The 14,714-nt window shown below is 40.3% G+C and overlaps 1 protein-coding gene across 11 annotated transcripts in view; it reads left to right on the top strand.

Moving 5' to 3' along the window:
- MAGI1 (membrane associated guanylate kinase, WW and PDZ domain containing 1) overlaps positions 1-14,714 on the top strand; it is a 712,862-nt gene that overhangs the window by 667,239 nt on the left and 30,909 nt on the right. For all 11 annotated transcript variants that reach the window (XM_037799909.1, XM_037799906.1, XM_037799902.1 and 8 more), the window contains exons 13-14: positions 1,374-1,405; positions 12,537-12,753. In XM_037799909.1, coding sequence (XP_037655837.1) covers positions 1,374-1,405; positions 12,537-12,753 — 249 coding nt within the window. The remainder of the gene's footprint in view (positions 1-1,373; positions 1,406-12,536; positions 12,754-14,714) is intronic.

Below are 14,714 nucleotides of genomic sequence, written 5' to 3'. Positions count from 1 at the left end.
AAGAGTATCCCCAAATGCCTTTCAGGACGAGTCCTTCTTGTCATGCCTCATTTGCAGTGGGCGCATTAGCCGGGCTCATTTGGGCACCTCCCTCCTTACTCACCCACTTCCGCTGCCTTGTATTACTTAGCTGAACTTAGCAGGGCTCGTGGTTTGACAAGTCATTTCCAAAAGAGTTGAAGTCATCACGCTACATAGGAATCATCTTCTATAAAAGGTTGAAATTTCCATTGCAAAATAATCAGATCTGAACTACATCTTTTGCACTTTATACAGATGGACTCTGCATTTTGCATTCTAACCCCTGCTCGTACCAAAAAAAAAAAAAGAGGGTAGGGCAGCTGGCAGAAACTTTTGAAATACCGATCCAGTTTGTGTTTTATTTTCCTTTCTAGCCTCCCTCTCCTACACTCCCCTTGTGGAAGAGTTCCCTTAAGTCTGCTCCTAATAGCTGCTGAGTCTCCCAGAAGTGAGGGGTCAAGGGTCCCTTCCAGATCGAGTCCTCCTGCCCAGTTCAGGCTTTGTGAAGAGCCTGCTAGGTTCTGGGACCACCTTTGTTTCTTCTACCTTTCTCTTTCTCCATTATTATCTGTTCTTTTCAGTGCCGTGATATTTCTCTTCTTCACTCCCAAAGTACGTGCTTTCCCCTTGAGGGGCTAGTCCAAGCTCCAGTCCTTTCCAACAGGCTGAATAGAGATTGTTTGGCTGACTGACAGGCATGGGGAGGTGCACCAGTGATCCAGGGGGTGTCTAAGACCAACTTGGATTTGTGCTCATATTTTATCCTTTGGTGCTGGCAAGAGAGCATCCTCTTTATTTTGGTGTTCAGCTCATCCAAATAAAGAAGACATTTCTTCTCGTGAAAGGCAAATTTAAAAAAAAAAAGGCAAGAAAAGGAAGGTAAAAAATTAATTTTAACCATGTACTCCTTTGAAACTAAATATATACCCCTTCCACTGTCCTAATTGGTCCGCTTCAATTGACAAGTGGATCCTGTGGAAAGGAGAATATCCTGGATTCAATTGTAAGTTAAGTCTCTCTTAATCCAGAAGAACATTTGAGATTCTGTCCAAGTGTTCAATTTCCCAGGCCGCTGAGGTCTGTGAATTTCTTTTCCCAGCCTCCAGGCTGCTGCAGTACAAGTCAGCATAGCTAATGCAGATAGATCTCCTGCCTCTCGCTCTCCTCCTCCCTCTGCTTTGATTCGATATGAACAGCCTGGTAACTCCGATGCTGGGGAGAAATCTGACATAACTCTGCAGATGGCTAGGTTGCCATGAAACACCTGGGGATTGTTCTTTAAGGAAAAGGTAACATTTATATGCTAATGATTTCTTCCCCCCTCCCTCCCCTCCTTGTTGCATTTTTTCCAGGGCTGCCAGTTCCAAAGAAGAGCCCAAAGTCGGTAAGGACTTGTCAGTTACTTGGTGCTTGTTTTGGGGGTTGGGGTTTGGGGGGTTGGAGTGGGAGGGGATGCTGTCTAGCTTGACTTCACTAAATGTGTTTTAGTGTAAATGGGGAGACAGGAGCTAAGGCTCATGTTGTTAAGTTCTGGGGATCTATTTGGTATAGAAGGTATTTGGGCTTGTCTTTAACTGTAGAGTGATTTGTGGGCAGGCTGCAGGAGCCAGGATAAAGAATGCTTATTTGAAATCTCTGTGTAAATGTAATACTGCTCTCTTTCTAATGGAGAGTTTTAGGTGTTTTAACTTGATACAAATGCTATTGTGTCCTTTGGGAGAAGGGAAAAAAAAAAGCTCCACCTTCTTCTTGGGTAGCGTTGCTCTCAACTGGTGTTCCCAGCCATTCACATGGGTAAATTCTCTCCCTGAGCTTTTTCTTATGCACGGAATAACAAAGTATTTACAAAATAAAAAGCCAGTGGGTTTAAGAAAGAATTTCTCTTGCTAATGTATATATACATTCTCAGATGCAACAATGTTCACTGCCCAAGCACTGAGAATGAAACAATTCCTTACCGTAGAAATGTCCTTTGTTGTTTTGCCAGCTTTAGCAGCATTATGCTGCAGGTATAGGATTCTTTAAAAAAAAAAAAAAAATCAATGTTTTGCTGTCCTCTGTAATCTGGTTTCCCTGAAGATGCATTACCTAGTTGACATGTTAGCTAATAGCTTAGAGGCTATAGGGCTTTTACTTGGTGGTGTGGGTTTCTGCTCCTGGGGCACTGACAGCAAATTGAAATGCTACTTAAAAACTGGAAAACTGGAACTCAGATGCCCATGAAATTGATCTGCATGGAAGGAACTTCCCAATTTATTATCATTAGGATAAAAAAGGGTGATTCCATGTGGCTTAAATTTGGGGGAGGAAAAAATTACAGCTTTCTGCCATCTGGGAAATAGAAACCTATAAAACTTTGCAGCTTACGGTGCTGCAGCTGCTTTCCTTCCACCTGTCTCCAAGCCTGACAGCAAGAGACAGAAGTTTATTAAGGAGATGAGAGAGGGAGCTGCCTGCATTCTTAAGCCGGGCTCCTAAATTCTCCCAAGAAAAAAACCTGCAATAATTGATGTGATTCCAGTGGCATATCACTGTGGTGATTGGAACATGTTATTTCAGGGCTGCCTCTGTTGTCAGGTTGTGTTAATGTACAAGCAGAAAAGTGCTGGTTGGTGCCCACATTGGGATCACAGAGATGCCAGGATGGTGTGTGTGTGTCTATCACTGGGTCATAGTCAGAAGCCCATTCAGCCTTCAGAAAAGTAGAAGCAAATCTGGAAGATGTGTCTCATAAGTTTGAATTAACATGAGCCCTCCCTTTTTTTCCCACCCCCAAGCATGCTCTGTGGTTGCATGGATTTATTTTACACATCCCAAATGGATTGGAGTCTAGACAGATAGCATATTGAGGGAGAAATAGGAGTTTACATGGTAACATGACATTAGGTAGCAAGGTGCTTTTTGTTTTGCTTCCTATTTAAACTTACTATGCAAAAGGATATTTGTAGATCATTCACATCTCTTCTTGCCTAAAAGTGTTTCAGAATTACCTGCTGAACTCAAAGTGTATCAAACAGGGATAGAGCCTGCATTCACCAAGTCATTTAAGAGAATTCCCTATGACAGTTTATTTTTGCAGAAGCTGTGTCATTAGTAAGCAACAAGCCAATTATTTGGGCTGCATTCCTAGGAAAAAAGCTCTTGACTGCTTTGTCTACAGTCTGCTGGCTCTTAATTACCACAAGCTAAAAGAGTGGTGTATTGCTCGGTTAGGAAAGTATGAGCCCCCAGCTTGGGGCTTGTCCTCCCCTGTTTTCTGTGCCAGGACAGGGGTGATGGTTTTCTCAGTATTGCTGCACACCTTGGCAGCCGCTGTACAAAATTTGGGGGCTATTAGCCAAAGCCTGCTATTGCCAGTAAAGCATCCCTAACATCTGTGATCAGTGGTAGTTCTTTACAGGTAGGTTGAAAGCTGTTTCCTTTTCCCAGTTTGAATTGTGGTGATGTCCTGCTAGAGAGACAGATGATTATGGGATTTTTCTTGTGGAGTCAGAGAGAATCCATGGAGAAGCTGGATGTCCTGGTTCCAAAAAGCCATTCATGTAATGACAGCCGGGGTCAGTTACACACACTGTGTAATTAAATGCACTCAGATTGTGCCTGGGTTGTGGTACACTTAGATTTACTGATATTTCTGTAAATATATTATCCTAACCCAGAAACCATGCTCCTTTTTTTCTTAGAGGCTCCTGACAATGTTGACTTGCTCACATGACTGACAATTTCCTTTTGCCACCTCCCCCACCTTTTTTTTTTTTTTAATGTTTTCAATAATTAAGTAGTTGGGTCTTTATTAGAACAGAAGGACTTGTCTTTTTTATCTGATTTTCCCTTCTGATAGTCCCTAGAGCTTCTCTTAATAAGCAATTTCACCTACTAGATGTAGTTTAAATATTGAATTTATGGTTTATATACTCATTGTGGACAATGGCAGTATCTTAATAAAATTTTATTAATTTAATACTTGGACTTCCATAACATCAGGGATTTTTTCTGCCAAATGGCAGAGACAAAAGTAAGACATATTTGCTGTCAGATTTTAGACCTCTTTGGGAAACAGATTTCCTTGGCATGACTTAATTATCCTGCCTGGAAACTTATTTAACTGAGACTCACAGTCTAAATCACACATAAGGATATTGTGTGTGAGAATTTTAAACTCTAAATATCACACCAAACCTTTAGTTTTAAGTCATCATCTTCCTACTCTTTTTTTTTCCGCACTAGTTCATTTCCCACGTCTTCTTTCCCTTTTTCCCTTCCTTTATCTGTCCATCTATCCATCTATTCATCTGTCTGCCCTTCTATCTGATCAACTGTCCATCCATCCATTTATTCATCCATCCATCAGTTCATCAATCAATTCAGCAAATAGTATACAAAACCTAATAAGCGTCGTGTTTGGTGCTGGCAGTATTCTAATAAGATGGTCTTGGTGCCTTTTTTCTTGGAGCTTACGAACAGTTTGTTAATTGCTCCTTTCGAAAAAAATGTTCATTGTCACAAATCACCAAAATTATTTTTTGCATTCATTACATCAGCAAGTATTTTTCGAGTGCCTTCTGTGTGTCAGACCCAGTGTCAGTGTACAACAGGAACTAAAACAGAAAACATTCCTGCCCTCATGAGAGGGACAAACTGAAACCAAATAAATAGACAAAATATGCAGTTCCTACCTCATAGGGCTTAAAATCCAATAAACATATGCTTTTAAGAGTTAATAAAGCAGAAATATAATATAGAACCAAGTGCAGACATAATGAAAATCATTCAGCTCTTAATTACAATAACCTAAGTTAAGTAATCACAAGGCTTCATAAAAAAGACCCAAGATTGAGTTAGATGCTGCGACTGAGCTATTGAATTCCTTGAGAGTTCTCCCAACAGTCTGGGCAATATAGGAAAGCACATTATTTACTTAGTATCGTTGCCAGATCAAAAAAAAGCATGCCGTTTTCACTAAGGAGACAAAATTTCCCCATTTACTAAAAATCTTCTCACATGGAGTTTTCATGTAGGGACATTGGTGTGCAAGGCAATCTCTTCAACAGCCTCTTTGTGGCAAATGCAGCAAGCCAAAAGGTAGCAATAGTGGCAGTTTCCATTCCATTGTCCTCTGTCTCTCTCACTCCTGAAAGATGCTAGGGAGATTGCCTAAAACTAATCAAGAGCTGTGGAGGAAACATATAAACACCTGGGTAATGTGCACAGTGAGTGAGCCTGGCTTGAATCACTCAGTTTTATGTACCCTGCCTCTCTCTCACACTTAACAGGTTGTCTCCACAACCCTCTTCCTTCTTTTCCCAGTGCTGCCTATTTGACAACCAGGATAATAATAGAACCAATCAAAGCTCCTATAGGCTACAAGGAGAAGCGGTGAGAAAGTAGATGGGAGAGGATTCGGGTTACTTAAGCAAGTCTCCTTGCCTCTTGCCTCCCACAGCAACTGATATTCTCAACCTTTGGAGCTGTAGAAAGTAGATTTTGCCATTGTATGAGATTTCTCTAAAACATTTAGTGTGAACTAAAATTTATTTTCCTATCCAATCAATGCTTTGTTTTCTTCTCCAATAACCCCTCTTGCATGCCTTTTGGGAAGAAATCACTTGACTTAGACCCATAAATGATGAAAGACAGAGACAAAAAGGACCATCCTCTGCTTTGGCTTGGATTTTAGTCTCTGATTTTCATACAGCCTTTAATGACATTGGCCCAATACCTCATCAGAGCTTGGAATTTTTCCTGTTGTCCATGCAAATCGCTGCACTGGCCTTCGGTCTTGGCAGATAAGTGAACTGTAAATAATTTTGCTTTAAAATGGATCGATTTGTCATTTTTAAGCCACATGAATTATTTTCATCATTTAAGCTCCTAAGTGCTGCTTGTATTCATTTGCTCTTCTGAGCAAATATTTTCAGTTCACTTTATAAGTATCTCTCCATTGTGAAATCATTCTGTGAAATACTGATGAGTTGATTTTTCCCCCCATTTTCATTTATAGATACCATTGTATCTTCCCTATTCCCTGGTCTGACTGTAGTAAGGGAATCGTTCATTCTAGGGAGGTTCGTACCTTTTTTATTTTAAAGAGATCTTGTGACACACATTCATGGCTAGCGTGTGACCAAGGACCTTTATGGGGTTTTCAAATTGAGCCCATTTATTTCTTCCTGGTTGGCCCTGATTTGAGATTCAGAAATAACTCTCTTGCTCCAAAAATATCAGTGTAGTGACAACAGTTAGCACTGGAAATATTCATTTCAGTATATGGCACTCCTATACATCCAGTTGCTGAAGGTGGAGACCTGGGAGGTGGATATCCTTTTTTCTAAGATGTCCTTATCCTCTTCCCTCTCCCCCATTCAGTCCATCAGCAGGGCCCAGTGAATTGATATCAAAATGTATTTTGATTTTACTTCTTCCTCTCCAAAGTCAATATTATTCCCCTAGTATAAAGCACCTCATGTCTCTCTCCTAGACTTCAGCAGTAGCCTCCCATCTGGCCTCCCTGCTTTCACTCCTATCCTCTCCATCCATTCGCAACCCAGTAGCCAAATCGAACTTTCTAGCAGTAAGTTGTATCATGGCTCATCTTTACTTTAAATCCACTAATGGATTCCGCCTTGAACTCAGAATGAAACCCAAACTCCTTGCAGGGGCCCACAAGGCCCCTGCATTATCTGGTCTCCAGGTTCATTTCAAGCTACCCCTCTCCCTTGCTGTAACACACTAACCTTTTTTGTTCTTCAAACCTTCTAAGCTCATTTTGACCTTGGGGACTTTGCACATGCTATTTCCATCAACAGAATATTATTTTTCCAGAGGTCTTTCCTTACCCTGACCTAAAGGACATTGCAGTATGTTACCAATCCATAGTGACTATATGATTAATATCCATCCACACACACACACACACACACACACACACACAAACACCTAGATAGACACTTAAGTATAAATTCCTAGAGTTTAGATGACACACCTTTCTCACTCACCCATTGTATTCCTCAGCATGTGGCACAAAGTAGGTGATCAATATGTATTTATTGGATGAGTGATCAAGTTTAGTGCAGGTATTCAGTCAGGAGGACCTAGTCTGTATGTTCTGTCAGAGGTGTATTAGGTGCTTCACCACCTATTTGTGTTCTTGGTATGCATAGGGTTACTTTAACACACTTCAATGTGTATCTTCTCCTACAGATACTTGTCTTTGGGCCATTTTCTTACCTAGAAAAATGAGGTGAAAGAAAATCACATTAAATACAAATCTGATCCTGTGCTGTAACGAGGTGAAAAGTTAATCTATTCCCATACCCAAGTCTTCTGGGAAGTAATCCAAACTGATGAAGAGGCAAACAAATTGACTTTAATTTGAGAGATATGTAAACACAGCCTTTTTCCTGGACAATTCTGGGCTCCAACCAGATAAAGGACAACATCATAGCTAATTAGCATGCTTATGGAAAATAAAAGGCATATTTTGAACTTTATTCTAGACACAGCATAGCTTCAAAAAACCCAGCATGTCAATAAGATATTAGACATAGAATGCAAATTCAAATTAAGTAGTTTTCATCATTAACTTGGAGAAGAAACATAAAGTGAGGTTAACTATTATTAGGGGGAACATTCAACAAGCTTCTAGAGTATTGTGTATTTAGCCCATTAGCAGGGGTTTGAATATGCCACTTAGTGATACTTTAATGGTAGTGCAGTTTTGAGAGCACATTCTCAGTATGCTGTTTACTTTTATTTTTCACAATTCATGGACAAAATTTAGATTGCATTTAAAGGGGGACACAGAGGTACATTTTGAATGAGACAGTTTTTTCAAGCTCATTCCAGAATGTATCTGTCACTTTGTGGTAAATTGGACCTAAATGAGTCATTTGTTGGAGAGGTGAGAAAGGGTGTTATAATTTGAAAAATGCCCCAAGTATTTCTAGTAGACTTCGTTTGCACACTCTGTCTATGGCAGAGCCTTCTCTTAGGTTAAACTTAAGGAATCCAGATCTTCCACGTCAGAGTTTGTTACACTGGGACTGACATACAGAGGTCTTAGAAACCCATGATGTAACATGCAGAATCCGTGTGCATGTGTATGCACAAAAGCACATGTGCATTTTCTGCAGGAAAAAGGTCCAGCACTTTTATCAGATTTTCTCAGTGGGGAGGTTTGCCAGAAAAGTATTTTTTTTCTCCAGTTCAGGAAGAGAGATTCAGTGAAAAAGGTTCAAGTTAGGCTTCAAGGGGCAATAGTCCAAGAAGAGGTATATGCATACTCCTTCCCCACTCTGGGGACAGTGAGACAAGAACTGCTAAATCACCCCACAAAAGGGAGAAGAGTGGGAATGTTCCTTCTGTGCCCCTGCAGCCCGCTCGCTCTGCATTCCCCAGTGAGTCTCCATGAACTGTAGTGTCAGCACAAAGGGGACTTGGTTAGACTTTACTCTAAGTAGGAAATGAATTCAGTGCTGACAGACCGACCCCACAATCTGGCATCTGCTACTATTTGAGGAACCAGGAGAGTATGGGCATTTGAAGGAAGGCCTGCAGCTTTTAAGGATAAACTCTGAGGTCCTTTATTTAGTGGGTTATTTGCTTTTACATTAACTTGTGTTTTACCCCCTGAGAGTTGAACAAAAATAAAACACTACTAAAATGTAAAAAATGGAAAGCCACAGTCTCCAGTTCTCTTAACCAAGAGTCATTTCAAAATGAAAACAGCTTTAAATTTTGTCATGATTATAGAAAGCATTCTATGTGTATTATAAAAATATAGGCAAAACAGGAAGGTATAAAAATAGGGTTTTTTTAAAAAAAAAAACTTCCATATCCCACTTTTCTCTGTTTATATTTGTGTGCACACCAAAAATAGGCTGCTGCTATACCTACTCTTTTATAACTGAGATCCTTTTAAAGACCATATTGAAGAGAAAAATTCCCATGCACAAACAAAAGAGAATAAGGATTGTGTCTATCATTAACATTTTTTGACTCTGAAAATCTTCAGCATGTCTCCAGGGGAAGCAAGAAGGCAGATGTTGCCCTTCTGGGGACAGTAATGGTACATCTTGCCCTGAGAGCTGAACCCAGGTCCTGTGGGGAAGACGTTGGAAGTTGGCAGAGCCAGGTTCTGTCCCAATTTGGAGTGCTAATCCATCCAGGTCTATGCTGAGCGCTTTATCCTTAAAAGACAATTATCCCAAAACAATGGGGACCTGGGGTTATGGATGTTATTTGTGCCCTACTCAAACATCAAAGTGTTTTCCTGCATCTTCACCAGAGTGTGTTGACTCTTTGAATCTGAGTGACTTTAAACCTCTCATGCAGTTTTACCACAACTTCTATGCTAACTTCTGTGGTCTCCAATTGCTGGTCTCCAGTTACCTCCACTGGCACACAAAGTATAATTTCAAATGATCTACCATCACCTAAGCACTTGCCAAATTTTTCTCAACTTCAAGTCCTTGCCAAAACCTATATTCACATTTGTAATCTGTAATGCTCAAGGGCAAGTGAAGTTTTTGTCCTCCTTGGACTTTCTTCAAATACTTGTTTAAGAGCAAAGACTGCAAGGGGAGAAAGGGAAATTTCTAGCAAGATGGAGAAAGAAAGATGGAGGATACCTGGGGAGAAAGTGAGGAAGACTTGTCTAGATAGGCTTGATTGTAGGATCTGGTGAAAGATTTTGATACTATAAAAAACTATAGGGAGCCCTCTACCACAGGTTTTACCCTTGGGAAGACGGTTGCTGCAAAGGAGAGGCTAGGCCTCCCTATGGTTGTGCCTAAGAGCCTCCTCCCGAATGCCTCTTTGTTGCTCAGATGTGGCCCTGTCTCTCTAGCTAAGCCAACTTGAAAGGTGAAATCACTGCCCTCCCCCCTACGTGGGATCAGACACCCAGGGGAGTGAATCTCCCTGGCAACGTGGAATATGACTCCCGGGGAGGAATGTAGACCTGGCATTGTGGGACGGAGAACATCTTCTTGACCAAAAGGGGGATGTGAAAGGAAATGAAATAAGCTTCAGTGGCAGAGAGAATCCAAAAGGAGCCGAGAGGTCACTCTGGTGGGCACTCTTACGCACACTTTAGACAACCCTTTTTAGGTTCTAAAGAATTGGGGTAGCTGGTGGTGGATACCTGAAACTATCAAACTACAACCCAGAACCCATGAATCTCGAAGACAGTTGTATAAAAATGTAGCTTATGAGGGGTGACAATGGGATTGGGAAAGCCATAAGGACCACACTCCACTTTGTCTAGTTTATGGATGGATGAGTAGAAAAATAGGGGAAGGAAACAAACAGACAAAGGTACCCAGTGTTCTTTTTTACTTCAATTGCTCTTTTTCACTCTAATTATTATTCTTATTATTTTTGTGTGTGTGCTAATGAAGGTGTCAGGGATTGATTTAGGTGATGAATATACAACTATGTAATGGTACTGTGAACAATCGAAAGTACGATTTGTTTTGTATGACTGCGTGGTATATGAATATATCTCAATAAAATGAAGATTAAAAAAAAAAAAAAAAAAAGACATAATGCTGAGCAAAATAAGCCAGGCACAAAAAGAGAGATATTGTATGTTACCACTAATGTGAATTCTGTGAAAAATGTACAATGTTTTATACTGTAGAATGTAGGGGACCTAGAGATACCAATTAGTGGAGGGGGAATGATAATCTAATAAGAACAGATAAACTATGGAGGGTAATCTCAATGTTATGGGAATGCTCAGGAATGAGTATGGTTTGTAAACTTTCTTGGATATAGTAAGATCATGTTGGAAGCAATAGAGTTATTTTAGGTTTCTTTTTTCTCTTATTCCTTTGTTTTCTTAGGGGTTGTTAATTTTCTTGGGGTATGGTAGGAACATGTTGGAAGCAATGTAGTTATTTTAGATTATTTGTTTTTCTTACTCCTCTGTTTGGACATGGTTTATTAATTTTCTTGGGGTATGGTAGGAACATATTGGAAGCAAAGTAGTTATTTTAGGTTATTTGTTTTCCTTAATCCATTGCTTTGTTTGAAATGTTGTGGGGTTTTTTTGGTTGTTGTTTGCCAGTTTGTTTTTAATTTTTTGATAAACAAAGTTAAAAAATTGAAAAAAAATCAGTAGAAAAATGGGAGTAAAAACTAAATGACAAATAGGGTGAGATGGGGGGATGGTTTGGGTATTCTCTTTTCACTTTTATTTTTTATTCTTATTCTGATTCTTTCTGATGTAAGGAAAATGTTCAGAAATAGATTGTGGTGATGAATGCATAACTATATGATCATACTGTGAACAGTTGATTGTATACCACGGATGACTGTATGGTTTGTGAATATATTTCAATAAAACTGAATTAAAAAAAAAAAAAAACAACAACAACAAAAAAAACTATAGGGAAATGGAAGCTCGAGGTTAAAGATGTTACAGGCCAGTATAGTAACATGGTGTCTCTTATGTGGGAGATGGATTCCAGGATTGAGTAACATGTCCCCCTCCCCTCTTTTTTTTGAATGGGAGAAACCAAACACCTGGGATTGCATGGTCTTTTATTGGGGAAAATGAGAACTAAGGTGATTTTTATTGCCTGCCAGTTTTTTACATCCCTCTAGGGTTTGCTTCCCATTTAATCCCCAGTCACACAAAGAGCATTACATAAAATGGAAGGGGTCTTTGATAAGCAGGTTTTAATGAACATAAACTTGCTTTCTCTATTGAACTTTAAATGAAACTCTTTCCATTTGAATACTACTTGGACTTTGGACGAGATGTGTGTGTCAGAAGGTTGATTCCTAAGGTCAACCCATATATGACGTTTGATCTTGAGTTTCAACCAAAAGTAGCATCAAGAGTTGAAGAGGCGAAATTTTATGCCTGCAAGATTGATTAAGAAGTATGAATGCTATCCACATAATAGCTATTTATATTTTAAGTACCAGTCAACCTAGAATGCTAGGCATGATTTTTTTAAAGATCTGATCCCTATCCTTGAGTTTCTTATAGTCTAGAAAACCTGATAGCAAACCCATAAAGAGGAGTTGGATGTTTTATTTTTAAAAGATTCAAGATGTGGAGGCCAAAGGAGCGTTTTGAGCTCTGATTGTATTCTGTCTGGATATTATTGCCTTACGTTTAAACCACTCATGGTATTTTGTGTCAGATATTTCTGTCAAGCAAATGACGGTGTTAGAATGGATGCATCTTGTAATAAATGAGCCTAGTGTCTTAGCCAACAACCTATGATGAAAATTGGATTTGTTTCCTGCCCCAGCCTAGAGAGCAGTGTGGTTTGTGATTATGTCTTTCCATCTGGCCCACCCATCTGTCTGTGTGCCAATCACCTGGGGATTTATCTGCATTCAGCATTAGCTGGAAGAAGGTGGAAGCCAAAATGTTGTTGATATATTTACGTTTGTGACTTCAGAAGTGCTGAATAAAGACAAGCTGATGGAAAACACCCACTCAGAGAACCAATAACAATCTTTTCTTCTTGCCCCTTTCACTTGCTTACTTTCAGCAACCACTGGAAAGGAAGGACAGCCAGAATAGTTCTCAGCACAGTGTTTCCAGCCACCGAAGCCTACATACGGCATCCCCAAGCCACAGCACGCAGGTGCTTCCCGAGTACCCACCTGCAGAGGGCTCGGCTCCAGATCAGACCGACAGTTCTGGGCAGAAAAAACCAGATCCTTTTAAAATCTGGGCCCAGTCCAGGAGCATGTATGAAAACCGACGTGAGTAGCACTCTGACTAATGTCGTCCCCAGACCCCTCCCCAGGGTTCCAACTTTCTCTTGCAGCTTACTGAAAATACAAGATTTTCAGTTTGTAAACTGGACATATGTATATTAGAGTAAGAGGCAGAAACTCCTTAGAGCAGTGAGTAGAATCTACTGGATACGCATGGAGACACCATTATGTCTTCAGTTTGGAGTGGAGGTAGAGATGGAAGGTCATCAAATAAATGACCTGGATAAAAATGGATTTATTTTTTCCTTCCCTTTAAAGAATTGGCAGTTAAGAGGTGCTGTTTCATTAATTATTCCCTGAAGGGAGATTGTGGCATGCTCTGAGCTCATGCTTTGTGAAAGAGCTCTGATATACAATAGAACATAAATATGATTGGTTTGGATTGCAGGGGCAATGAGAAGAAATTAAATGCTTTCTTAGTGGTGTCTTGATTTTTTAGAAATACTGGTAATTTTTTTTACTATTATCAGTCTTTCTTAACAGTCTCTCTGAAAAGAAAAGAAAAAAACAGTAAAAGTTTTGTGCTTTATTATTTACACAGTTGTGAAGTATGTTTTTCTGGCTTTACCTTTTCCATAAATATGAAGTAGTGAAAGCATATTGTATAATGTCTTGGCTTTTATAAACACAGTATTTTCCCATATTTAATTTCCTACTTTTTGCTATGAAAGGATTCCAAAAGATAGTCAATTTAAAAAGTATTCATTTATCTCACCAACGAAAGTTCCCCAAATGCTTGAATTTTAGGTGATGCCAATTGACCTCTTTTGGCTTTTGCGGTTACTGGCGTTTTTCTGTGAGTACACATTTGATCAGGAAAAAGTGACTAGGAAGCACACACACCTCATTTTCCCTTTTTGGCCTGGGGTAGGAGGGAATGTAGAATGAGGGAGGAGGCCAGGTGTGGCGAAGGGTCTGAGAGACACGAATCGTTTAGCCCGTCCTCTTTGTCCCCGGCCTCCCCTCAGCACAGGTGCTGCTCGTAGTCATTGCAGTGGGTACTTCCAGGCAGAGCCTCCTTGGAGAGCTGCAGCTCACAGGTTGTGCGGGGGCTTCAGCCTCTCACCCACCCACTTGGGCTTGACATTTCCTTTACTGGCTGCAGCATGTGTTGGAAGGAGGCTTCAACTCCTCTGGTATCCAAACCACACAGGGAATGAGGTCAACATCCCTGACTGAGAAGGAAAGCTGGCCACACTACTAGGTCACACTCAGCAGTCAGGGGCCACAAAGCAAGCCTCTTTGCTGATTACCAATAATTAAAAGTCTGTCAGAGGTCCCACTACCCTTTTCTCTGAGGGAAGAAACACCATTGCCTTCTTTCTATTACAGTGCGTGGAATTAAATAGACTGTTAAGGGTTCACTATGCTGACCAAAGCCAGATGACATGAGAAAGAATTATGTAGTCCCTGGATTGGTAGGGCACGTCTAGTGTAACCCTGAGGTCTGACCGAGGGAAATAAAGTTCCACTTGGAACATCTCTCGTAAGCAGTAGATGCTAATGTGAACCTGGCATCTGTCCCCACTTGATCCCCTCACTAATTGTAGCAATTTCATTGACGAAAACCACTGAAGAAGTGTTGTCCAAAGAGGAACATTTCCACATTCACTTCACGTTTTTCTCTAATTGTGCAGCGCCTCCAGTCAATGGCCCAACTTCAGTTGATGTTGAGCTATTGATTTATTGACTGTGCCCCTGCTTCTCTCAATAGAGTACACATCTGTGGCTGAGTTTTCCATGTATGAATCTTTTTGTGATAAAATATATCATGTTCTGAAGTGCAGGCGGGAGCAAAGTGGACTGACTGACAGTTCTAACGTACCTGCTCAATAGGAGGCTCCAGCTCAAATGCCATTTTCATCCTGATGGAAGAAAATTGCTTAAGAAGTGGGGATTTAATCCAGTTTTGACAAAAAGTTTTCGTGTATGTGTGTGTATGAGTG

The sequence above is a fragment of the Choloepus didactylus genome, chromosome 1 (assembly GCF_015220235.1).
Source record: "Choloepus didactylus isolate mChoDid1 chromosome 1, mChoDid1.pri, whole genome shotgun sequence".
NCBI lineage: Eukaryota > Metazoa > Chordata > Mammalia > Pilosa > Megalonychidae > Choloepus > Choloepus didactylus.
The sequence above is the reverse complement of the archived record's forward strand: the minus strand, read 5'-3'. Positions and strand labels throughout refer to the sequence as shown.